This window comes from Clupea harengus, chromosome 17 (assembly GCF_900700415.2).
Source record: "Clupea harengus chromosome 17, Ch_v2.0.2, whole genome shotgun sequence".
NCBI lineage: Eukaryota > Metazoa > Chordata > Actinopteri > Clupeiformes > Clupeidae > Clupea > Clupea harengus.
In genome coordinates, this window is record NC_045168.1 from 4,309,222 (window position 1) to 4,334,355 (window position 25,134).

Here is a 25,134-nt window from a genome sequence, read left to right on the forward strand (position 1 = left end):
GGAGGTGGTGGGGTTGGCATGGGTTAGGTCTGTGGTCTCATCAAGACCCACGCTCCCCCTGCAATCATGTCGCCGTGACGCTAAGGACTCATGACATCATGCCACACCCAGAGAACCGGGGGGTGTACAGTAGAATGCCTAGGCATTATGGTTGGATCATATGTATTATATATGGTGTTTCGGTAATGTTCGGTTATTGCAGTATTATTCTATATAAATCTAGTTGAGAAAACCATGAGAAAGTGGTTTGGATGATTACAGTGCCTCTGAAATGTGTGTGTGTGTGTGTGTGTGTGTGTGTGTGTGTGTGTGTGTGTGTGTGTGTGTGTGTGTGTGTGTGTGTGTGTGTGTGTGTGTGTGTTTCTCCTTTTAGCAAGACTCCATAAAGTGGGTGTACCATAACAGTGAGAGCGGGCAGGAGGACCCCCAGAGGACCAATCAGAAGCCAGCCACAGAGGAGAACGGAGACGTGTTTGAGTGTAGAGTGGAAGGTGTGGCTCGCTTAATTACCTTTCTTTTCTTCTTTCTTTCTCTCTCTCTTTATGTCTGTCTGTCTCACACAGGCTAACACACACAATTTTTTTTAACTGCCCCCCCCCCACACACACACGCACATATATGTACACACACATTATTTCCATTTTCTCTCACATACATGGAGTTGTTCTTTCTCTGTCTTTCTCTCTATATGTTTCTCTCTCACTTTCACTCTCTTTCACATACAACAATCACACACCACTGGTGCATCTGACACCCACGACACTCTGTCGCACACACTCACACAACATTGGTGCATTCACCTCCCTGAAAGTGTGTTTTTTGTGTGTGTTTTATTTTGGCTCATGGAGGATTAATTCACTCCATGACTTTAAGGACCTCTCTGAAAGCATAAAAAAGAAAGCCCGTGACTCCATTGTAAAAATGCCTGTGCAAAAGGATTTACGGCCTTATTAAGTCATCACATTAGTGTAAGGCCAGCAGACTGGATGGACTCGCACTCATTCACTAGTTTGCTTGACTGGCCTTGCATGGAGAGAAAGGGCAAATGAGTCCAAACGCTGGGCTCCTGTGTGTGTGTGTGTGTGTTTGTGTGTGTGTGTGTGTGTGTGTGTGTGTGTGTGTGTGTGTGTGTGTGTGTGTGTGTGTGTGTGTGACCAAACCTTCTGCTCCCACGCTGAACTGAACGGCAGTCTCAGTGGAGGAGTGTTGCTCACTCCCTTTTCCTCTCCTCTTCCTCTCTCTCTCTCTCTCTCTCTCTCTCTCCTCTCTGCCCACTCAGTTCTTCAGGGCTGACTGAACATCACGTTCCCTCCCAGATAGCATGGTGTGCTTCCAAGATAAGACACTCAGTCATTCTCTCCCTCTCTCTCTCTGGTGTTTGGGATCGATTCCCCAAAGTGCTTTTGCCCTAAAAGAACAATAACGTTCTCCATTTGTATAGATTGCAGCAACCTTGTATTGACACTTCCTGCGTCCCATTTGTCCCTTGTATGATACATGGAGCACATAATGTAGATAGATCATGCCCATTGGCTGAGTCAGCTGTAGAGCAGTGAGGTGTGCAATCATTTCTCTCTCAGTCCGAAGTGTGTCGGATACACACACAAGCATGACCATGTGTGTGTTGGGTAACAAAGTGTGTTATGTATTGCAGAGGTCATGGATAAGTTCAACACCATCGCTCTCATTGACGGCAAGAAGGATCACGTCAGTCTGACGGTGGACAACGTGCACTTGGAGTACGGAGTGGTGTACGACTACGACAGCACGGCCGGGATCAAGTGCCACGTGCTGGAGAAGATGGTTGAGCCCAAAGGGTTCTTTAGTCTCACAGCCAAGGTAAGGCCAGGCCCTAAGTCCTGTGTCATTCCCACCTTCCCTCTCTCCCTCTCTCACTTTGTCCATTAAATATCAGGGCAGATGGGTCCCCCTTTTGAGTTGGGTTCTCTTCACAGTGTCTGCGGTTTGTTGAGCACAGAACAGCTTATAGTCATTGTTCAGTCACATTCCTGTCTCATCAGTTCTGTATGGATATAGGTTTGGACTCTGTCCTCCCTTCAGTAGAATGCATAGGCGGTTGGATCATATGTATTATATACGGTGTTTCGGTAATGCTCGGTTATTGCAGCTTAATACTATATAAATATTGTTGAATAAACCATGACAAAGTGGTTTGGATCCATACAGAAATGATGAGGCAGGAATGTGACTGAACAATGACTATAAGCTGCTTGCTCAACAAGCAGCAGTCCTCCCTTTCTCTTTTTGAAATCCAAAATGAACAACATTATTTCCAAACATAATACAACAGGTAATAACAGCAGGGGATGCACAAGAAACACACATGGGCTCTGTGTAGTAAAAGTGTTCTTGAGTGATGAGGTGTGTGTCTTATTTAGAATTGGACATTAGAGTGCCTGCTCTGTAGACACTCTTTTAATGGTTTCATCCCAGCTTCCCCTCGGGCAGTTGCTGATAAGAGGCTGCACACACACACACACACACACACACACACACATAAAAACACACCCATATTCACTGACACATACACACACACTCACACACACACACACACACACACACACACACACACACACACACACACACACACACACACACACACACACACAAAAACACACATATACTCACACAGACACACATAGACAAACAAACACACACACACACACACACCTGTTTATGTGTTCATAAGCCGCTCCTCATTCCCAGCCTATTCCGCTTTACGAGTCCGACTCTAATAAGGAAATAAATAAACAGGGTATGCGGGGCACAGGCTAAGCCAGGCTAATGAAATGTTGAGCTTGGCCAAGCACTTCTCCGATGCCGTCACTATTTCTCTCAGCATTTACGACAGCAAACATTACCTCTACAGTACTCACTGAAATAATGATGCATCTCTGCCTTTGGCTTTCTGACAGTTTTGTGGCATTAATGACAAGTGCATCTATCTAAAACAATCAATCGACCAACAATAAAATGGTGTCTTGTATTTGCATTGCCTTTATTTGGCAATCATCAGCAGCCGGCAAATTAAATCTAGTGAACCTAAGCCTGTTTTGGTTTGGTCTGTAACTGAATGGCCGGCTGATGAAAGACACGTCTTGGGGCAAGTAGTTCACCTCCAGCCTGTATCCTGTGGATTTGATGCTTTCAGGGAGTGAGCCTCAGGGGCTAAGGGACGCTCCTTTAAGCTCCCCCTGCTTTGCATCAATGCCTGCTCCGCCGATCCGACTAATGCAAGACTCAGACGTGTCCGTTACAATGCGTTGATCCAATAGATGATGTCTGGCACATGGGGTTGTGTTGATAACGGAGACGTTATAGTGAGACGTTATAGTGAGACAGGTCAACAAACCAATCACGCCGCTAGCGAGCTGTTGTGTAACCTTGTGGGTAGTAGCATGCTAAGATTAGATAGCTGGCTCAGACAACTCGCAAATCCCCTCAGACGTATTTTTCAGTTACAATAAATGGGTTTTTACATTGTACAGTGTCTATTCCTCGGTAACTTTTAAAGATTATAAGCAAAAAAAGTCAAACAAACAACTTTTAGGTACAAATACGACCATCTCGAAAAGTTGAAAATTTTTCAACTTTCGCCGCAAGCAACGCAACGGAGCCACAATTCTGTTCGTTAAAGTATGACGTTGACCCATTCAAAGTGAATGGGGATCTGTCAACGGATCAACGCATTGCAACGCTAAAGGCTGAAATATACTTCTACGACTCCGTTACTCCGAGGTCACGCAGTTGCCTCGTTGTACTCGTTTTCATTTATGGTTCTCCGATGGTTGTGGGTGTTGCAAAGCATTTCAAAAAAATAAAATGCTTAGATATTTTAAAAGTTACTGAGAAATAGCCACTGTGCAATGTACAAACCCTGTTATTATAACTGAAAAATACATCTGAGGGGATTTGCAAGGTGTCTGAGCCAGCTATCTAAAGTTGGCATACTACTGGGTACAAGGTAAACAGCGATGTATTGACGGATTGACAGAGTCGGATAGTTACAAAATTTGAGAGGTGCACGTCAGGCCACGGAGAGGTGCTCGGAGAGGGTTCCCCACAACGGAGAGGGCTCTCCGTGTCTCCGTGTCTCCGTGTCTCCGTAAACGGACAACCATAAATTTCACTTAAGCATTAGGTCATCAGTGGCACTTAACCTGCTTTAGCCAATCAGTGGTGCTCTTGATTAGCTGAACTCACCTGCTTTAGCCAATCAAAGGTATTGATATTCAGGTGTGCTGGAAGCAGAGGCACATAGAAGAATTCCACTGCAGCATGGTAGAGGGCTGGAAGCTTGATTGAAACCCCTTATTTATGATTTATGTGACATAATGTGGCCATTGATAAATGCACTATATAAGTAATGCACTTACTCTTAACTAAAGCTAGATGTGTGCCTGTGAAATAGGATTATATATATATTTATTGTTTATGGAGACTGGGTTTGGGTGTTACCAAAAAATGTCCGATCAATGCCCACTGTGCCCCTGAGCACAGAAGAAAACCACAATGAGTGATAACACGACTAGCCCGCTGCGAAAATGGAAGAGTTAGACACAAGCTGTCATTGATTAATCCTCCACAAACACCACAGTCTCCCATTGCTCTGCCACATCCACCACAGCTGTGGTCAGGACCACTTGTTTCAGTGCAGTCTTAGTTACACGGTTGGATTAGCTTTCATTTGAATTATTCTGAGACAAACTACAGTGGTGTATTGAGCAGGGCAGCATATGGTCTAACCATTAGCAGATCTTAATGAAAGCATGCGTCATCGGGTGGGTATTAATAAAGCACTCATTTGACACATGTTCATGCCTGCGTTTGGGAACGTTTTGGAGCTGTGGTGTCATGGGATGATTCTGAAATGTATTACATGTTCTAAAGATTAAAAAGCCGGGTGTTTTTTTTTTTGTTCTTGGTCCCTAAACTGAAAGCAGTTTTGGGCGTTATTGCAACCATCTGCCTGGAAGGCTAGCGTATCCTCTGAGATCTCCCTGCAGTTGAGTTTTAATATAGTCAGAGTTGTTGGTTGGATTAGTCTCTGATAGCTGCTCTAGCCGTGGTCCCAACCTGCTCGTAAAGATCCCACTCCACCACACACGTGCATGTGTACACATGCACACACACACACACACACACACACACACACACACACACACACACACAAAGCTATATTTGCACACACTTTTTCTCTCTCTCTCTCTCTCTCTCTCTCTCTCTCTCTCTCTCTCTCACACACACACACACTCATTCACACACCTACACACTCCCCCTCCGTGGGTATTTTGTCTCTTATGCACCATATCACTCCTGGCCTGTACAGCTTTGCGGTTTTCCTCATTAAATCAAGGAAATGGGCTCTCTGGTTCCCAGTGCAAGCCAGTGCTATGAGATAATGCTTCGTATCATTAGAGGAGCTGGTGAATGGCAAACGATTGGTAAACACTTTATCAAAGCACAATACCAAACTCACTACAAAACCTGTACAATGACTTGATAGGGGTGGCAAGCAGATTAGGTCATTTTACAATGCAGATGTTCAGTGAAACTACAGTACTTGTGTCCCGGGGTGTAACATTTCCATGAAATGGTAAATCCTTAGCTCCAAAGCTGCCATGTATTATTGTGAAATATTGCAGAGCAAAATAAATGACAACGTTACTGATTGCCAGTGTTATTAGCCAATACTGCATGTACGCTGAATGGGCCCTGGATGCATTAGATGTCAGGAGATGCGTAACCCCTGGCTGATTCTATGCAGAACACCATTGCGAGAACAATAAGCGTAATTTACAGCTGTCCTGTGTGGAGGGATCTATCATCTCCCTGACATCATGGCCCACGCTAGCTTGGTAGTCTCGGCTTTGACATGTTATTGTATGGGGATGAGCAATGGCCAGGCCCTGACAGAGCTGTGTGTGTGTGTGTGTGTGTGTGTGTGTGTGTGTGTTTGTGTGTGTGTGTGTGTGTGTGTGTGTGTGTGTGTGTGTGTGTGTGTGTGTGTTTTTCTGGGCTCTCTCAGATTCTGGAGGCCCTCGCTCGGAACGACGAGCAGCTGGTCCAGACCTGCACGCGCCTGAGCTCCAGCAGCGAGCTCATCCCCGAGGACCTGCAGGCCAGGTTCAGTGCCATGTGTGGAGAGAGGCTCGAGCACGTCGGCAGGCGTGTCACCAACTACCGCAAGGTACAGTACCTCAGCCAAACTAACACACACGCACACGCACACACGCACACACGCACACACGCACACGCACACACACACACACACATGCACACGCACACACACACACACACACATACACACACACACACACACAACTGATATGAGCCTGATCAGGGTCTGACCTGTCCCATAGTCATTATTGACAGGCTCATTATTGATACATATATTTATAAATGTATGTATTTTACGTGATGTAAAGTAAAGTAAGCTCATATACTGCAAACCCATGGTATTTGCATGCTTATACCTTTTACATCAGAGTGTACTACTTTCACGTCTTGACCATTGATTGATGTACCCAACATGTGAAAGTGGAGGTTATTCAGTATGCAGTATACACTATATTCTATTGAAATGCTTTCAGCCTGCTGTAGAAATATACATTTGTGGTTGAATTGACTTGACTGAGGCTAATCTGTGTGGATTAATTTATTTGTGGATCAGATCGTCTGTGTGGATTCACTTATCTGTGGATCTGCACCATTGATACCAGTGATCCATGCGGTATGTCATTACATCAACATCAGTGCCGGAAAAAAGGGATTGCGCAAAGAGAAAGAAAATTCCATTCTTTAATTTCCAGCTGGCTTTATAAGGAACAGAGAGAGAGAGAGAGAAAAAAAATGGATGGAAATATTTAGGAATGTGTTTGGCTTCTTTTCGGTGCGTGTGATCAACATCCGACTCAGCACTGGCTTAATTACCCTGTTGCTCCGCTCCGGTTATAAATATCTCTGAACATCCAGTGCGGCCCCCGGTTGCGTAACTTCCCCCTCTGCTGCGTGCCGTCAGAGGCTCCCAGAGAAGTCCAAAAGGGGGGCCGGGCCCTGGACGGCGAGGGCCCCTCTGTGGGTCAAGGCCGCCGAGGAATGTGGCAAGTCTGGTCCCCCTCGGGAGCCTGAACACACAGGCCAGCTGTGTCTCATTCGCCGCCTCAAATGTGGGACGCAGGGAAAGGCCGTGACTGCTCGGAGGAAGGGGTGGGATAGTGATGGCACGTGGAGGAACACGGAACAATGCGAGGGCCTTTGGGCTGGCTGGACCCGTCTCAGCCTGCGCCTCCAGAATTCCTAAACAGAGATGATATCAGTCGGCCAGTGAGGAGCAGAAATTTCCACGGAGAATGATTCACGTTTCTGTTTCTTAGCATGTGTGTGCGTATATATGTACATACAGTATATATACAGTATATGGTGTTTTACAATGCAGCCCTCAAGCTGTGTATTTCAATGTGTTCCCCAAATACCAGAGACAATGTGGACCTTGTTTTATTTGACCAAACATTCCTGTTTTCAGTTGGAGGCCGCAGGGGCAACGATTAATTTTTCACTGTCCTCCATGTTGACCGTGTCTGTTTTTGCATTTTTGATGTATGGCCCTGGAGCCTCAAACACACATGAAAACATATCAAAGGAACATGTGAAATGCACACACACAGACACACACACACACACACACACACACACACACACACACACAGCGCTTGCAAGGCAAAACTGTGAAACTGAACCGTTAGAAGTCAAACATGCTGTAAATAAGCATTCCACATGATGAATGGCATCCTATTTGAAGTTACAATGCAGAGTCCACTCTGCCTGATCTCTGTGCATAAAGCACGCCATGATGGATGTTTATCCCCTGGAACCTTTTCAAGATGTGTGTATAAACAGTCTCCATAAGCATGAGATGTTTGTTTCACACATGTTCCGTGGCCTGCACATGTAAAGGATGTTTGTTTGTACAACTGTAAACTTTTCTTGTCTGTCAGGGTCGGACAGAAGAGAACTGACCCAGTGCAGTCCACCATTGTAGCAGTGCTAGGGTGTGTGTGTGTGTGTGTGCATGTGTGTGTGTGTGTGTGTGTCTTTGGGAGTTTGGGTACATGTGTCCCTGTGTCCCCACATGTGTGTGTGTGTGTGTGTGTGTGCGTGTGTGTCTGTGCGTGTGTGCGTGTGTGCGTGTGTGTGTGTGTGTGTGCGTGTGCGTATGTGTGCGTGTGTGTGTGCGTGTGTGTATGTGTGTGTGTGACTGCATTTGTGTGTGTGTGATAGATGTATGCAGACTCAGTATGAGGAGAGCTGAGAGTCAGCAGTGTTCTCACACAGGTGGGATCTCACCACCTGCCTTATTCTCTTGAAGCAGCGGAACAAAGGCCTCTTACCTACAACAGCCGGGAGGCTCACAACCGGCCAAGAAACAAATGTTTAGGCTTCATTCTGTGGAGCAGAAGACTGACTTTGCCAGTTTTAAGTGTGAATAGGGGAGGGGCAGTTGTGTTGAAATGGTGCTTGCTTTTGTAAGTTCTCCCTAGGGGTGATACAGCATTATATTGGAATGCAAAAGTATTACGCTGCAGTTCACTTTTTTGGCTAATACACTGTAGATTGACCACAAAGCCAGCTGAGGCACTTTTAAGAACCAATGGACCCCCATCTTGTGTAGTTGGACACTACCAATATATGTGTGTCACATTTTTTTTTAAAGTGTACTCTCATTTTAACTTGTGTTTTTATGAGATGCAGATGGCTTGTAAATCAGTGGCGTAAGATCTTATTTCTATGAAAAACACATTCTAGTTCATGACCATAAGGGATGCTTAACAAAAACTGCTTAACTGACATTGAAGCCTTTTTTTTTGTCTCTATAGTTCTCGCGGGTTTTAAAGAACCGCGCCTGGCCCACGTTCAAGCAGGCCAAGACCAAGGTGTCCCCGCTGCACAGCAGTGACTTCTGCCCCACCAACTGCCACATCAACGTCATGGAGGTGTCTTACCCCAAGACCACCACTTCACTGGGCAGCGCCTTCGGGGTGCAGCTGGACAGCAGGAAGAACTCCACGCTGGACAGAGGAAGCCGCAATGCAGAACAAGGTGAGTGGATCACAGAATGTTAAATCACAAAAGCAATTATAAGATTAAGTTCCTGTGAAAGTATGTTGAATTGGAGGATGAAATGATACACAAACACATTTCCAGTCTTTTACCAAGGTACCAAAGTCTGGAAAGCAATTATTTATTATTTATTATTTAAATTGAATATGATAATTATATTCTGAAACCTGAAGGCTAAGATATAGTTTTGCTTCTCTGCTTTGGTCCCAAACCCCCACATCAATTATCCTTGCTGTTGCTGAATGTGCATACCAGATCAGGGCCAGATCTGCTTCAGAGTCAACTTATGTCTGGTCATTGTGTGTTTCTGTGTTTGGTCTGTGGTCAGTGTGTGTTTCTGTGTTTGGTCTGTGGTCAGTGTGTGTATCAAGTGTCTTGTCTGTGGTCAGTGTGTGTAAGTGTGTGTATCATGTGTCTGGTCTGTGGTCAGTGTGTGTATCATGTGTTTGGTCTGTGGTCATTGTGTGTATCAAGTGTTTGGTCTGTGGTCAGTGTGTGTATCATGTGTTTGGTCTGTGGTCAGTGTGTTTCTATTATTTTGCGAGGTAGGATGTTTATACTAGGTTGTGTATAATAGAGGTCACTGCAATATACCACGTTAGCCAGCTTAGCTTTGTGTGGTTGCTAATAGAAGTCAGTAAGTCACGTATAGCGTCTGGGAGCCCATGCAACCTTTGCATGACTGGGAAAAGACCAACTCATCCCTGTTATTCCTGCCTCTGCATCAGGCAAACTGGGGCCCATGGTGTACGCACAGCACACCATCACCAGCATGGCTGCACCCTCAGGTCACAGTCTCGGCCGGACGGAGGGGCACGGCCTTCGCTTTCTGCTCCGTGAGGATGACCTGCTCACGCTGGACTCCTACCAGAAGCTCCTTAGCAAACTCACCACGGTCATCAAGGAGATGGAGAGCTACGCTGCCCAGATTCACGAGTAAGTGCGCTGTCACCTCAGACGTCCACATTTAGCATAGCACTAATCCTTCATGTAAAAAGAGACCATGGGCCCTAATTTCATAGAGCAACGAGCAACGGAAACGGGCTCTGCTCATCAGCAACCCACGTCTGTGTTCGGACACACCCCAGCACTGCACGGCCCCGTCCATGTTTGCGCTTAGAATCTTGCTCATGTTATGAAATTAGCATAATGTTTTTGCCAAATTATTAAATTAGCTTTAGGTCAATGAAATGAGGGCCCTATGTATGTGACAGACTACAACAGTGTCTCTAAGTCTGTACAAGGGCCTGCAGGTTTATTGGCTTGTAAACGAAAGCAGACGTTGTTTCCTAACCTCGGTTCCCAACCCTAGGTCTGGGAAAGAGAACCAAAATAATTAAAATCTCATTCATCTTCAAAAAGTGCCCAGCAGCAGTGCTTTTTTTTTTGGTGTTGCGGCCTCTGGCTCGGGGTCTCAGTGGCGAGGATTTGCTCGTTAAAAAGCTCATGTAGTTATTGTATTCAGGAGAGAGTGAGATAGGCTGACAGTAATTGAACTGGACTGAATTAACATTCTTGTGCTATGGAGACCTTTCATGCTTCTTAGTCATGACAGATTATGACACCCTTCTGCTTCTTGCCTTTTGTTGTGTGTCTGTGCTGTTTGTTTGTTTGTGGTTGACATTTAAATGGCTTCCATGCATGTTGTGGTGTAACTAATGTTCAAATATTTCATAAAACGAAGAAAAAATGATTCAATAATTTCCACAAACTACTTCACCCAAGATAAATAAAGATGTATCAGTGTCACTAGATAGATTGGATTGGTTATATTATATATATATACATACACATACACACACACACACACACACACACATATATATACTGTATATATATCACTAAAACTATGCACAAAGATCTTTTTTTGGTCTGTTTTGTAGAAGCTGATTGAGCAAAGCAAAAATAATTCCATGTATACTACAAGCTGTAGGTGATAAGGTAGCTATTTGTGAAGGATATTTAATTAACTTTTCAGTGGCTGCACTGGGCCAGAGGGACCTCACACAGCGAGTCCTTCATGGTTTACTGGGACTGAAACAGGCACTGCTATCGTATCTGCTTTTTCCATCAACTACTCATTTTCTCTGGTTATGACTGTGACACCTGTGAGAGCGGATTTGTTACTGAGTCCACATGTGCGTGTGTGACTGTGTTATGTGTGTGAGGCGGGGAGGGGGGGGCATGTGTGCTTGTGCATGTGTGAGAATGTGTGCGTGTGTGTGTGTGTGTGTGTGTGTGTGGGTGTGTGTGTGTGAAAAATTGGGCTTCCTGGTTTGCCATACTATTTTTCAGTCCCGTTGATGGCTTCATTGTCTGGGAGCACGTTAGCACACGTCAGGAAATGGGACACTCGTAGGTCAGCACAGGTTTCAGACAGGAAGAGTCCAGAATGAAAGCCGCTTAAAAACGCAGACCAGGAGAGAGCAGCCCCAGCTCCCTATAAAAGTCACACACAGGCAGAACAATTTATGAATCAGGAAGACTGTCATTAACACAGCATTGTTTGCAGTGGAAGCAGTCTTTTCCAATCAGTTACGGTGAATGAGGACAGAGAGGTATGTCTTCCTTTGGGGCTCTCTGTCTGTTTTAAGATATATAGTAACTCTCAGCTGCTGAGGATGCTCATCTGCATTTGAAGGTCGGACACCAATTAAATCAAAATCCGGTGCTGCCACCACAGCAGAAGAAAATTGGTTGTCCTCCAGAGAGAGAGAGAAAGAGAGAGATAGTGAGAGAGAAAGAGAGAGAGAGAGAAAGTGAAATAGATGTAAAGAGAGATAGAAGGGATGAAATGACAGAAGGGGAGATACGTATGGAGGGTTGGAGATTGAAAGAGACAGACTGGGAGCTTCAGATAGAGATAGAGGGAAGCCAAGAGAGAAAGAAAAGAAAGAGAAGGTGAGCACAAGACCATGTGTCAGTCCATGTCGACTGCAATTACTTTCGCACCGGGCCCCCTTTGCTTGGATGTGCTGGGACGCCCCCTTAATCTGGGTTGTGGGTAATGGCCTTCCTCTAAGCCCTGGGAAGGGACGTGTTGATGGCCGGCTTCAGTCCTGTACGTTGATGTTCTGACACAGATGCTGTATATGTAGCCATTAGTCGCTGGCCGGGAGTGCAGCAGCTTATTTACTCTTACCTCGCCTGGTCTCTTTACACACCCACACGCACAATTATATCCTCATGCACAAACACACATATGTGCACGCACAGACACACACATTTGCACACACGTACACACACACGCACATGCATATGCTCACACGCAAAAACACACAAACACACACACACAGACAAACACAAACACATTTGCACACACTTGCATGTTCACAGACACACACACACACACACAAACGCACACACAAACACACACAAACACACACACACACAAACACACACACACAAACACACACACACACACACACACACACACACACAAACACACACACACACACACACACACACACATTTGAGGCTGCTGCTCTCTGCAGTGGACTGAAAAGATTATTGATCTCACACCCTCTCAGCACCGGAGCTTGTCATAGGAACAGCGGAGGCCCAGCTAAATGAGGCCCTCGGAAACCAGGCTGGGCCCATTTCACAAAGCTCCACACTCACCCTACTATGTCTCTCTCTATCTTTATGGCTTCCTCTTTCCTTCGCTCTTTTCTCTCCCCCCCCCCCCCCCTCTCTCTGACTTCCTCTCTGTCTCCTCCTTATATCAAGTCTGTGAGGAAGTGGCCAGCGGGGTTTCAATGATCCTGCTTCTCGTTTGGCTAAAGCGACGGTCTGATGAATGAGACGTGTCACAGACAGGAGTCAGTGTTCACGCCCCACGTTGTGGCCCCCCCCAACAATGCTCTGTTTCTGTGAAGAACACTGGGATCTGCCCCCACCAGGAAAATGGACACAGATACCAAAATGGTAGCACGAACATGTCGATGATACAGAGGACAAACTCAGGAGTGACCGTGTGTTGTCAACCCCTCCCCCCCACCCCCCACCCCCCACCGCCTTGTGCTCACCAACAGCGTCACAAACATGCCCATGAGAAGACTCACTATGACAAAGGGGAATAAGTGTTTCTTGGCAGCACATCCAGAAAGTGTTTTAAAAAGCTGGGCCTCTTTGAACTCTGCGTTCTGAGCAGAGACATCTGAGCAAGCTGGGTGAACATCTGCCTGACATACCGGATGGTGACATGTGGTTCCTCGCGCTGCTTTCGCTCGAGCTCTGTGAGTGCAGAAGCCAAGGCTTCCCCTCGCGAGTCAGTTATAATTACTTGCTTCGCAGTGGTTCACTTCATCAAGCTCTCGCCACTTCGTGTTGGCTTGCTCCTCAGATCTGAACGAAATTGTTATGAACAACATCGCAGCTCTGTTTCTGTGCAACAGATTCGATTTTAATTTCCTTTCCGTATTTGAGATACTAAAAACGTCTACCAGTCCAAACCTATCAGTAACAGTCATCACATCTGCATTTCGGATAGTTGAAATCACCCGCATATTTCGAGGATGCTTTTGATTTGCCTGACCAAAAAGCCCTTTGAAGTGAAGTGGCAGGAGCCAGACAGCGGGGCCTACAGGACGACAGGACGGCTCCTTCAGATCCAAATCATTGTTATTCCCCCTCTCTCTGCTTTCCCTCCTTTCAAGCCCTGTGCCTCCCAGGCCCCCAAGCTGCGTGCACTTCCTTATTAAGGCTCAGCCAATGGCAGGGCGAGGACCGGCTCTCCATGGCGATGGAATGTCACTCTGGCTTGGAGGGGCCATTGTTCTAGAACCTGGAAGGCCCAGTGACAGACAGACAGCCCAGCTGAGCCTGTGTAGGGCTTTTAATGTGAAGCCCCCCTCTCCCTGCTCTGGAAGGATGTGGTCTATTCACTGCCTGTTTGAAATGATAAAAAAGGGCCCTCATAATCTATCATCCCAACATGTGCAAGAGAGAGTGAGTTTGAGAAAGAAAGATATAGGGAGGGAGGGAGAATGAGAGAGAGAGAGAGAGAGAGAGAGAGAGAGAGGCAGATTTTTGTTTCGCCAAGGATTTTCGTGCATTTTTCTACACTGCCTCTCGTGCTAAAGCAGTTGTTTCACAATGGAAAAAGTGCTCTGTCAACGGTGAAATTAGAGACAGAGGTTCAAACAGACTTGATGTGTTAGTGTGTGTTTGTGCCCACAATGATTTAAAGAGAAAGAAACAGCGAGAGAGCGAGAGAGAAAGACAGAGAGAGAGAGAGAGAGAGAGAGAGAGAGAGAGAAAGAGAGAGAGACAGATGGGGGCAGAACAAGACAGATTGCTGTGAGAGACGAGGCAAGGCGTTTGAAAATGTGGCTCTAAACATCCCCATGTGTCGCTCACGACTGTGAAAACAGAGGTGTGTATCCATCACCTCTCCTTCTCTCCCCCAGACCTCGCCTCCTTCAAGCGCCTCCGCCTGGCGAAAGGAACCGCTCTCTGTACCGCCGGTGCGTGTTGACACAGCTGCCTCAGTGTGTTTTGAAGTTATTAATATGTTGAGGACCTCTGAACTCCTGAAGTTGTTGTGCGGAAGCCAAAGGCAAACAGGTCCTGGTTTTGTTTGGCTCTGCCTCTCCTCCTGGCTCGCTCCGGCCGAACATCTTGATGACATTACCACTCTGTGGCCAATCATCCCACGATGTGTTTGCCGTGGAGTATAAACTTTATGGGCCGTGTTTGAGATGATGTTAGGATTGGAGAGCGTAGGCCGCTCGTTTGCGCCATTCATCATTTGAGCGGAGGTTGCTTATGTCCCTTTGCTGTGTCTTTACGGACAGATGTTGTGTTTAGGCTGACGGTTGTATCACGACTAAACTGTGTCCACGTCTCTGTCTCTCTTTCTCCACCTATCTATCTGTCTGTCTGTCTATCCATCTATCTGTTTGTTTTTCTGCCTTTCTTTCGTTTGTTCCTCAGCCTCCTCTCCTCCATCACGAACCCTACGACCTCCGAGGTGAAGCCGTCGGAGAGCTACATTTCGACAGAGAACGAAGGGGAGAGGGGTGAGCGCAACGGGAAGAAAGTGTGTTTCAACGTGACGGGGGACGAACAGGAGGATTCTGGCCATGACACCATCAGCAACAGAGACTCTTACAGGTGGTGCCTCACACACAAGATCATTTTAATGAATCATTTTGTTTTTCCTTCCCAAGGATATCAAACACATGGTATTTACTGACAGCCACGAGGAGTTTCACTAATGATTCATATAAAACCGTAAAAAAGAAAATATGAGAAAAGAAGAAAGTTGTTTTCCAGCAACTTTTTTGGGTGGGGGAAGCAGATGTAATATATACCTATATATATATATGTATATATTACCCGTGTACCATACATATTTCTTTGAATGAAAGTATCTGCAGGGAAATTAATTACAAATGTAAAATGTGCAACATTTGCCCATAGCATCTACAATCTCATGGTCATCCACTTAACAGAAACCAGCAGCCTTGTAGCCTTGCTGCACTGTGTGGCATGACATCAGAGGACGCCTGGCTGCCTTCACCAGGCTGCTGTCAACAACAGCAACTCCAATCTCCACAGCCTCCGCTGGAAGCTTTCCAGAACCCTCCGCATGAATGAGATCTTTGCACAGCACCGAAATGCATTATGGGAAAACATATTCCAAATGACAGTCCAAGATGAGACAAATGTTCCTTTTCAGTGTAGCCAGGCAAAGCAGTGTAATTAACCCTTACATGGGCTACTAATCTACATTATTCTACTTCTTCCCTCTAAGACAAGATGGATTTCTTTTGTGAATAGTTGTAATACATACATATTACTGTTTAGTACATCTACAAACATGGTATGTACTTGTTAACCATGCTCTTTACACATGCTGTTTGTGTGTCATTGCAGTGACTGTAACAGCAACAGGAACTCGATCGCCTCCTTCACCAGCATATGCAGTAGCCATTGCAGCTCGTATGTGCACAGTGACGAGATGGACTCAGGTAACAGCACACACGCGTAGAGGACGGGTGTCATTCAGCCAATGATAGAGGGCTTTGGTGTCCACATCATCAGCCTGGGGTTTAAACGGGTCTTTAACTGCTCTGCTCCTCCCTGCCTTGCTTTCCTCCTTCAGCCTTCAGCCTAAATCACAGTCCTGCCAAAATGTACTCCATGCTTAATCGATGGCTATTACATGCTAATTGCAAGGCATAGCCTAGCGCACTAAAACTTACAACCGTTACCACGGCTCTCTCTGTTTCTCCAACACTAGCTGTTTTGGTTACACTGTAATTGGATGGCCCCCTATAGACTATCTAACGATGCTCAGATTAAAAACAAACTATGTGTTGAAACTTAAGTTATGGTTAAGGTTAGGGTTAGGGGCTTGGTGTTCAGTGAACAATTAGAAGGACTGAACTTGAATTTGTGAAGTCTGTGAAGCTGTGGTGCATTAGTCACCCATGAAAGGAGTGGCTGCAGGTGTCTGTGCTGCTCCTGCTGCTGTAGGCTGGTGGTCATCTCTGTCGTTGTGTGTGTGTGTGTGTGTGTGTGTGTGTGTGTGTGTGTGTGTGTGTGCCGCAGGGGACGAGATGCCAGCTAGTGTGTGGATCTCCCATGATAAGCAGAAGAAGCTCCACGGATTCCTGGAGCATCTGTTCAGCCAGGTGTGTGCTTAGGGGGTTTCTTGTTGGAGGGTAAAAAAGTTACACATGTACACACACACACATATACACACGCACACACATATACACGCGTACTCACACACACATACAAATACGCAAATAGTTATCATATCTACAGACACCTCTACACATACATACATATACACGCACAAACACGCACACAAACGCACATACAAATACGCAAATAGTTATCATATCTACAGATGCATGTACACATATACACACAAGCACGCAAATACACATACACACACACAGGCATGCATGCAAGTGTGTGAGTGTGTGCACACCGTCTCACACACTTGTGTACACATATCCACCCACAAACATCAACACTCTTTTTGTTTTGTTGATTTCCAATACTGAAAATAGGCCTAAATCATATTCCTGTGGCAGTCTCAATATACTGGTTGTGTGTTTAGAGAAGGGCCTTGTCCTACTGATGTATGACCACTTTCCATTTTACCTTTGACCTTTCACCTCTGTGTCATTTAACATGATACATGGCGCTCAGAGGGCCACTCAGGTCTGTACCAAAGCAAAACCTCCAGCAGGGCTAAACCTGCCGCTGCTGATGCCCTGGGAGAACCAGAGGGGGATGTATGTATGTCGGCGTCCTCCTACATACATACAGTATAGCAATTGATACAGTAAACACTACAGATGCAATATATACAGTAGAAATATAAGGTACGGTATGGTATCGACAGAGTATAGCCCTTGTTTGATTTACACAGGACCCTTGGGCATGTGGGGTGAAGGATGTGAGCTCTGATCAATACTTCAAGGGAGACAGGCAGTATAGCCCTTGAGTCAGTGCAGAGCAGTAGAGTAGAGATACAGTCTAGCTCTGGTTACATTGTGGATACACCATTCAGTGTGTACCAACAGTCTGATCTCTACTCCTGACCCCAGTTTTATGTAGTTACAAATGATTAAAGTGCTGATACTGCCATAAATGATATTTATAGTATGAAGTGTGGCCAGTTTGATATTGGAGGCTACAGGATCAAAAGGCCGTCCCACAGGAAGAAGCGCATGCTAATATCTGTATGGCTTTGTATCTTAGTCATATCATAGTTTCATTGTCTTCCCACCATCCCCACCCTTCCATGCACTGAACATTATATATATTATATAATGATGGGCTATTGGTGGTGCAGTGGTTAGCGTGGCCGCCGTTCAAGCAGTTTAGTAGACACCTTTACCCAGAGGTCCTTGCAGCACAAAGGCGGCATACAGGCGCTCTTTAGCGGTGCCTCCCCGAAGTCACCCCTTAGGGTTTGTTTTCCTAGTGCCACATTCCTGACGGCCAGTAAACTGGAGGAGAAACATGCAGGACATGCCGCCGCAGCGCACGGCTTCTCTGGAGGTTTCCTGCTGTTTTGTTTAAGGGCCGGCCAGCTTCCTCCAGCTTTGTTTACATGTGTCTGTGTGTGTGCCTGTGTGTGTGTGCATGCGTGGGTGTGTGTATGTGGGTGTGTGTGTGTTTGTGTGTGTGTGTGTGCATGCATGGGTGTGTGTATGTGGGTGTGTGTGTGTGTACGTCTGGAGCCAGAAGCCTCCAGTTGAGGGAAAGCTCTAGTTAATTTTGCTCGACCCCTCTGACAGTTTTACAAATCAAATGCAAAGTGTTTGTGTCTTAAGGACTGGTGCTCCCTATCCGCCTACGCCTGGATCACGTGGCTCTAGTCTGCTCAAAGGGGACTGTTTCTTTCTTCTTTGTTCACTTGATTTTGCTGGATGTTGGATTTGACCTACTTGATGACTATCATATTTAGCCTCTCTTGTTGGGGTACAATATGATTTAGGGAGAGCTGTAAAATTGCATGCATTTCTCATTCATGTCGTGTCTCTCTCTAACTTACAGGTCGAGTCAATAACCAGCTTGCTGAAAGGAGCTGTTGTTGCCAAGGCCTTTGAGCAGACAAAATGCTTCACCCCCAACAGAGGGCTACAAGGTAATGATTTTGCACACAATACAATCTGAGACATAGACCCTGGTAATTATGGACAATAGAATGTATTATTGAGATTGATCTTGAGGGAAATCTTGAAGAAAAGAAGCCCCAAAAGTTTTCATGTGTGTATATGCGTGTGTATTTGTGTGTGTATGTGTGTGTGTGTGTGTGTACGTTTGCGTGTGCGTGTGTACGTGTGTGCACGTGTGTGTGAGTGCGTGTCTTTGTGTTTGTGTACATGTGTGTGCGTGTCTTTGTGTTTGTGTACGTGTGTGTGCGTGTCTTTGTGTGTTTGTTTGCGTGCGTGCGTGTCTTTGTGTGTGAGTGTGTGTGTGTGTGTGTGTGTGTGTGTGAGTGTGTGTGTGTGCGTGTGTGTGTGTGAGCGTGTGTGTATATGTGTGTGTGTGTGTGTCTGTGTGTGTGTGTGTGTACGTGTGCGTGTGATTTGGCACAGATCTGATCCACATCCGTTCCATAAGTCTCTGCTATCTTATCTGTCAAGAGACAAGTATCAGCATCCCGTTCTCAGTGAAAACGACCCCCCCCCCGGTCAGACAGTCCGTTCTCTGGCACGGTTGCCATGAGCAGAGTGTGTAGAGACAGTGTGTTTGGGCGAGATGTGTGGCTGAGTTGGCTGCTCACGCTGCTTTTTCACAGTGGGCCTCAGAGCATGGAGATAACACTGGCCAGCCTCCAGACCCCGGGGCTCTGAGCTCCAGCGCCTTCCTCTACGCAAGAGCCCAGATGAGGAAGTGCGAAGGGGCAAAAAAGAAAAAGAAAAGAGAAACACTGCAGCCTGACGAGCCCTTAGTTTCCTGTCTGGGGAGAGACAGAGGGATGGATAGAAGGAGGGATGGATAGAGGGATAAAGGGAGAGAGAGAGTGAGAGATAGAGAGAGGGAGAGCTGGGGCAGGGCGGACAAGAGGAAGTGGTCTCCCTCCAGCTGTGCATAGGGCCCAGAGCAGCAGGGAGCTCTTCCTGTCGTCTGGCCTTTGCTAGGGGCCGCACCTATCAGATGGAGGGGGGGGGGGGGGGGGGGGGGGGGGGGGGGAGGGAGAGAGAGACAGAGAAAAGAGAAAGGGAGAGAGAGAGAGGGTGGGGTGAAGAGGCACAGATAATTGGCCTGAAATCACTCCAAATGGCCATCCAGGGGGTGAGAAGGCCAAGGCGAAAAGACACATTTGAAAAAACGACTTTATACTATGTACCCTGAGGTACTACACACTTAATAGTTAACTCATTCATCTGTAAAGTACAGTAATTATGTAATGTACATGTACATATACATGGTAGAGGGTGTAAGTGGCTTTAGGGTTCAAATGATCAAATCCTTAACTGCTTAATTTCACATGTGCATTATACACTTCTGAGTGTGGAGTCTACATGTTATGGCCTTGATGCTTTAAGTCTAGCAGGTCAGATTCAAGTCTCACTGTCAACAAAAATGCTGCCAATTCTACCTCAGTACCTCGTGTTTGCGGTCCGATCTAACCTTGCTAACAGACTGCCTGCATGTGAGGACATCGGAGGTAAACGTCTGATAAAAATTATCGCCGTAGGAAACATTTAGAACAAACATTTCCAGGTCCGTGCCCAACGTTTCCTCAGAGGCCGCGTGGGAGCGCAGAGCCGATCTCACTGACTCAGCTCGCCGTTTGGAGATTACAACGTTGACATAAAAGGCAACGTTTCGCACCGTGCTCTCAGTTCAAGGTAACCCCTGGGCCCGGCCAGAGAGGAGCCATTGTTCTTTCGAGCGTTCAGAGATAGGAGGCCGGTCCGGACGCTAAGCGCTAAGTGAGGCTCAGATGGTGACTCGGAGCTCCCGAGGCCAGCCTGTGTGGTCCGAGCTCCGTTCCTTCCCTCATTTTTCTCACCCCCTCCCCGAAACTTGACTCGGCAGAGTGTGCAGGCTCAGCGCTCGCACGTCAACTTTATTAGATTTGCTGCCACGGGAAGATGGTGCAGATTACAGTTTTATCCGCCCCGCGTTGCGCTAGCTTAATCCCCGCACCAAACACACAGCTCAAGACTCGCATGTGCTGCTTCAAAGTCCCCTCTGCGTCCCTTTTTTGAGGTTTCTCCATGCCCCCCCCCCCCCCCCGTCCCCCCCACCCCGCCTTTGAAATGTGCGGAGGGGGTGTTACGAAACCAGCTGCTGAGAGAGTCAGTCAGGGTGGATTAAAACTCAACCTTGCAGTGTTGATGCTCCACAGACAATTAAATAGGCAGAGCATTTCCCTCATCCCTTATCGCTAAATAACCTCACTAAATAAGAGAGTTCCTATCTCTCAAAAGCATGTGCCTCTTCTCATTGGCAGGACTGTTTGGAACCCCCCTGCTTCTTCCTGAATGGTCACCTCAGTGTGAGCAGAATACTAAATGTTTGAAAAATATCCTGAGAACGTTGTTTGACTTGCTTGTACTAAGCCATAAGAGCACATTGTTTTTTCTTTGAGAAACATGGGTAGAAATATTGTGGAGTGGTAATTAAATTAGACATCAGAAGCCTCACAGCACCCTGTACAGGATACAGATGGATATGTTGAGTATGTAAATGTATGCATGCTTGCTGTTTGAGTATGTGTGTGTGTGTGTGTGTGTGCACGCAACTGTGTGTGTGTGTGTGCACGTGAGTGTGTGTATGTATGTATTTGTATGTTTATTTGTGTGAAAGAGCTTATTCTGTGTGGGTCCACACCCTGGCACTTTGCAAACGCAGCATGTATAACTGTTGAAACCTCGCATTGTCTGCGCCATCTGCCACCTGCTCGCACACACACACACACTCACACACATACACACATACACACACGCACACTAACACACACAAACACACACACACACACACACACTCACACACATACACACATACACACATGTACACTAACACACACAAACACACACACACACACACACACACACACACATATACACACACATACACACACACACACATACACACACACGTTGGCATGCCATCTAGTGGCACCACATGGCATTGTACCATCTCTTCTGTAGCAGGCCCTCACCTGTTCTGCTTGGCCTTATAATGGGCAGCACATCACACACCATCAGCTGTTTCCTCTGCAGGATGGGTGTCTTCCAGAAGTGTGCATGAACCCATCTCTACCCGTGACCTTCATATTATGAAGGTTGCCCTTGATATGACAAAGGTTTCTTGGAGAGCAGTGGACTCTGGAATTGATCTGGCATAGACCTGGCAAATCTACTGCCAAACTAGGGCCAGAATGGTACCAGAACCAGCGTCTGTCTGGGTCTGCTCCAGTCATTCTGCTGGAGCAGGGGAAACGGTGGGGGCGGTGGATGTGGATGATGTGGAATGTCTGTTTCCTGAGGAGGACATTCTGTTCCTTCCTGATTGGTCTGTCTATTCAGGACTGCTCTTGAGTAACTGCTGCCCTAGTAGCTGTTGCCTGGCTTCTGTTAATGTTCTCTCTCTCTCTCTTTCTCTCTCTCACTATCTCTCTCTCTCTCTCCCTTTCCCTCTCTCCCTCTCTTTTTCGGCGCGGCGTTGGCCAGAGTTCCACCAGGAAATGGAGCCCAGGGTGAACTGCACCAAGCGGCTGCGGCAGCATGTCAAGCAGGACCCCTGGAACCTGCCCAGCAGTGTCCAAGCCCTCACGCAGACCATTGCCAAGTTTGTCGAAGGTCAGTCTCCGAAACACCCGCTCGCTGCTCCGCGCGGCCAAGCCAAAATAACCAAACCACACCACATGGTCACATGCCACAGGAGAGGGAAATGTGTGTGAGTGTGTATGTGTGTATGTGTGTGTGTGTGTGTGTGTGAGCTCACTGGGTGTGTCGCGCCAAAAAACATTAAATCACAGTGGAAGCGGACAGGTGAAAATGAGGCTGTAAATCTAGAGGGATTGGTCATTGGCAAGAGAGATCAAGTGATCTTTCTTTTTAGTGGTCGGAGATGGAATAGGTCAGATTCACAATATATGGGCCATTGTGGACATTACAAGCTTCCCAGCAAACTGTAAAAGGACCTGATGAGTGTGTGTTTGTGTGTGGGTGTGTGTGTTTGCATAAATACACTTTTAAGTTTTCTTTATGCATGCAATGAACTAGTTGTTTAGTGGTACTGTTTCCGTTGGCTCAAGATGTTTTCAAGTGGCACATCCAACTTTACGTATGGGAATGTACACCTCTGTTAGAGTAAACCCTGAAACAAATCCCACAACTGTTTCCTCAAGCCCGGGCTTAGGTTTGTGTGTTTGTAAGGGGTCTTTGTTGCCTGAATAATTTCCCTCAACAGTTTGCTAGAGAACTCTCAGAAGAATCTCAGAAGAAGGTTTTCTTGAGAATACACACTGATTTATAGAAGGGGGAAAGGGTATAGGGGAGAATCTTAGTTGGTGTGTGTATAGACTAAAGAACACACACACACACACACACACACACACACACACACACACACACAATAACAGCAGTCACATGACACTCCTGGGAAAGCGAACGCCGTGTGGTGAACTCAAGCAAAAACAAGCAGTGGAATATTACACACGTGTGTTTGCAGTGTTTCTCTGAGTGTGTGTCTCAGGGTCCCCCCCGCCTCATGTGCTGGGCTCTTTTAGTGGAGCCCTAAATCTGCTGCCCGGGTCCCAACATGCCTGTGCAAAACGGCAAAATAGAATTGATTTTTTGGGTTTGTTTACCTTTCTCCACTCACACGATGTGGTAATGCTGTAGAAGTCTGCCATGACGGTGCTGAAGGTGCAATCTGTTCAAGTGTTTTGCAAGAGAGTGAGAGAGAGTGAGTAGGAGAGAAAGTTTGAGTGAGAGAGAGAGAGAGAGAGAGAGAGAGAATGAGAGAGAATGAGAGAGAGTGAATGAAAGAGAGCGAGTAAGAGAGAGAGATAGTAAGAGAGAGAGTGAGAGTGACTGAATGAGAGAGAGCGAGTAAGAGAGAGAGAGAGAGTGAGTAAAAGAGAGAGAGAAAGAGAGAGTAAGAGAGAGAAAGAGCAGAGAGTGAGTAAAAGAGAGAGAGAGAGAGAGAGAGAGAGTGAGTAAAAGAGAGAGAAAGAGAGAGTAAGAGAGAGAAAGAGCAGAGAGTGAGTAAAAGAGAGAGAGAGAGAGAGTGAGTAAAAGAGAGAGAAAGAGAGAGTAAGAGAGAGAAAGAGCGGAGAGTGAGTAAAAGAGAGAGAGAGAGAGTGAGAGAGAGAGAGAGAGAGAGAGAGAGAGAGAGAGAGAATGTGCTGGCTGAATGTCTGTGTTTGTGTTGATTTGGTTCCTTTTGTGGTTTCAGAGGTGAAGACTCGGTTGCTGTTGGTCCTGCTGCAGTACACAGGTCTGTTACACTTGGCATCACACCACCTCTGTGCCCAACACTCTCAAGTGCTTATGTACAGACAGACAGACAGACAGACAGTCAGACAGACAGACAGACAGACAGACAGACAGGTACAAAGACATACATACATATATTGATAGACAGAATCAGATGGACACAGATAAATTGGCAGATAGATTGATGAATAGATTAATTGGCTGATCAATAAATAGATAGATACATAGATGGATAATTGATAGATTCATTGGTTGATTCATATATTACTAGATTGATCGATAGGTACATATATTGAAAAATTGATTGACAGACAATTTATCAGGAGGAATTAATTTCATTCATTCATTCATTTAGTTAGGTTAAATATACAAAAATATCAAGGCATGTCAGACTACCTAAAAGAGTCTAACAGGCCTTGGACTCCCAAGAGTTAAACCTGGAGCAAAATACTGAAATCCTTCACTTATAGCCCATCTTACTGAGGTGAATGTAACATGCGAAAGACATAGGAAATACATGATTGACTGTGAACGAGGCCTCATGTGCTTTAATTACACGGCATGGCAATAACCGCTGTCAAAAAAGTAGTTCCAGGATCCTTCAAGGAAAATGACCTCCAAGAGCAGCATCCTCCACTGCCTGTGTAATGTCCTGAAGAAAATCGTAATGTCATTAAAAAAACTCCACATCTCAAGGTTACGGCAAGGGAGTGCTAATAATATTTAGCTGTGGAAAAAAGCACAGACCTTGATTATGGCACATTATAAATTCCAGAGGGGTTTGTGAACCCGTTTCTGAAAACGAGCAGATTGCTTAACACATTTGCAGTTAATTTTTCATACACTGATGGCAGCCCATTATTTTTCCTGGATCAGGGTACCTGTAGTGTGGAGTTGTGGGAGTGCTTCATACTGGGCGGGCTTAAGTTCTGAGAACCAGACTCTGAGAACCAGAACCAGAGTTCTTTTTGAGTTCCAGTCCCAAGCGAAGCTGCAGAGATGGAGATTACAGACTTATAAACCCTTTGAACTTGTTTTTATCTCCCTCTCTCACTAA

At 46.1% G+C, this 25,134-nt stretch overlaps 1 protein-coding gene across 2 annotated transcripts in view; it reads left to right on the forward strand.

Moving 5' to 3' along the window:
- The window catches only part of prex2 (phosphatidylinositol-3,4,5-trisphosphate-dependent Rac exchange factor 2), a 132,857-nt gene that overhangs the window by 68,343 nt on the left and 39,380 nt on the right, over window positions 1–25,134 (forward strand). For both annotated transcript variants that reach the window (XM_031584380.2, XM_031584382.2), the window contains 11 exons: window positions 374–491; window positions 1,655–1,839; window positions 6,050–6,211; window positions 8,898–9,120; window positions 9,870–10,077; window positions 15,079–15,258; window positions 16,024–16,118; window positions 16,702–16,784; window positions 18,670–18,760; window positions 22,305–22,433; window positions 24,037–24,078. In XM_031584380.2, the coding sequence (XP_031440240.1) occupies window positions 374–491; window positions 1,655–1,839; window positions 6,050–6,211; window positions 8,898–9,120; window positions 9,870–10,077; window positions 15,079–15,258; window positions 16,024–16,118; window positions 16,702–16,784; window positions 18,670–18,760; window positions 22,305–22,433; window positions 24,037–24,078 (1,516 nt within the window). The remainder of the gene's footprint in view (window positions 1–373; window positions 492–1,654; window positions 1,840–6,049; window positions 6,212–8,897; window positions 9,121–9,869; window positions 10,078–15,078; window positions 15,259–16,023; window positions 16,119–16,701; window positions 16,785–18,669; window positions 18,761–22,304; window positions 22,434–24,036; window positions 24,079–25,134) is intronic.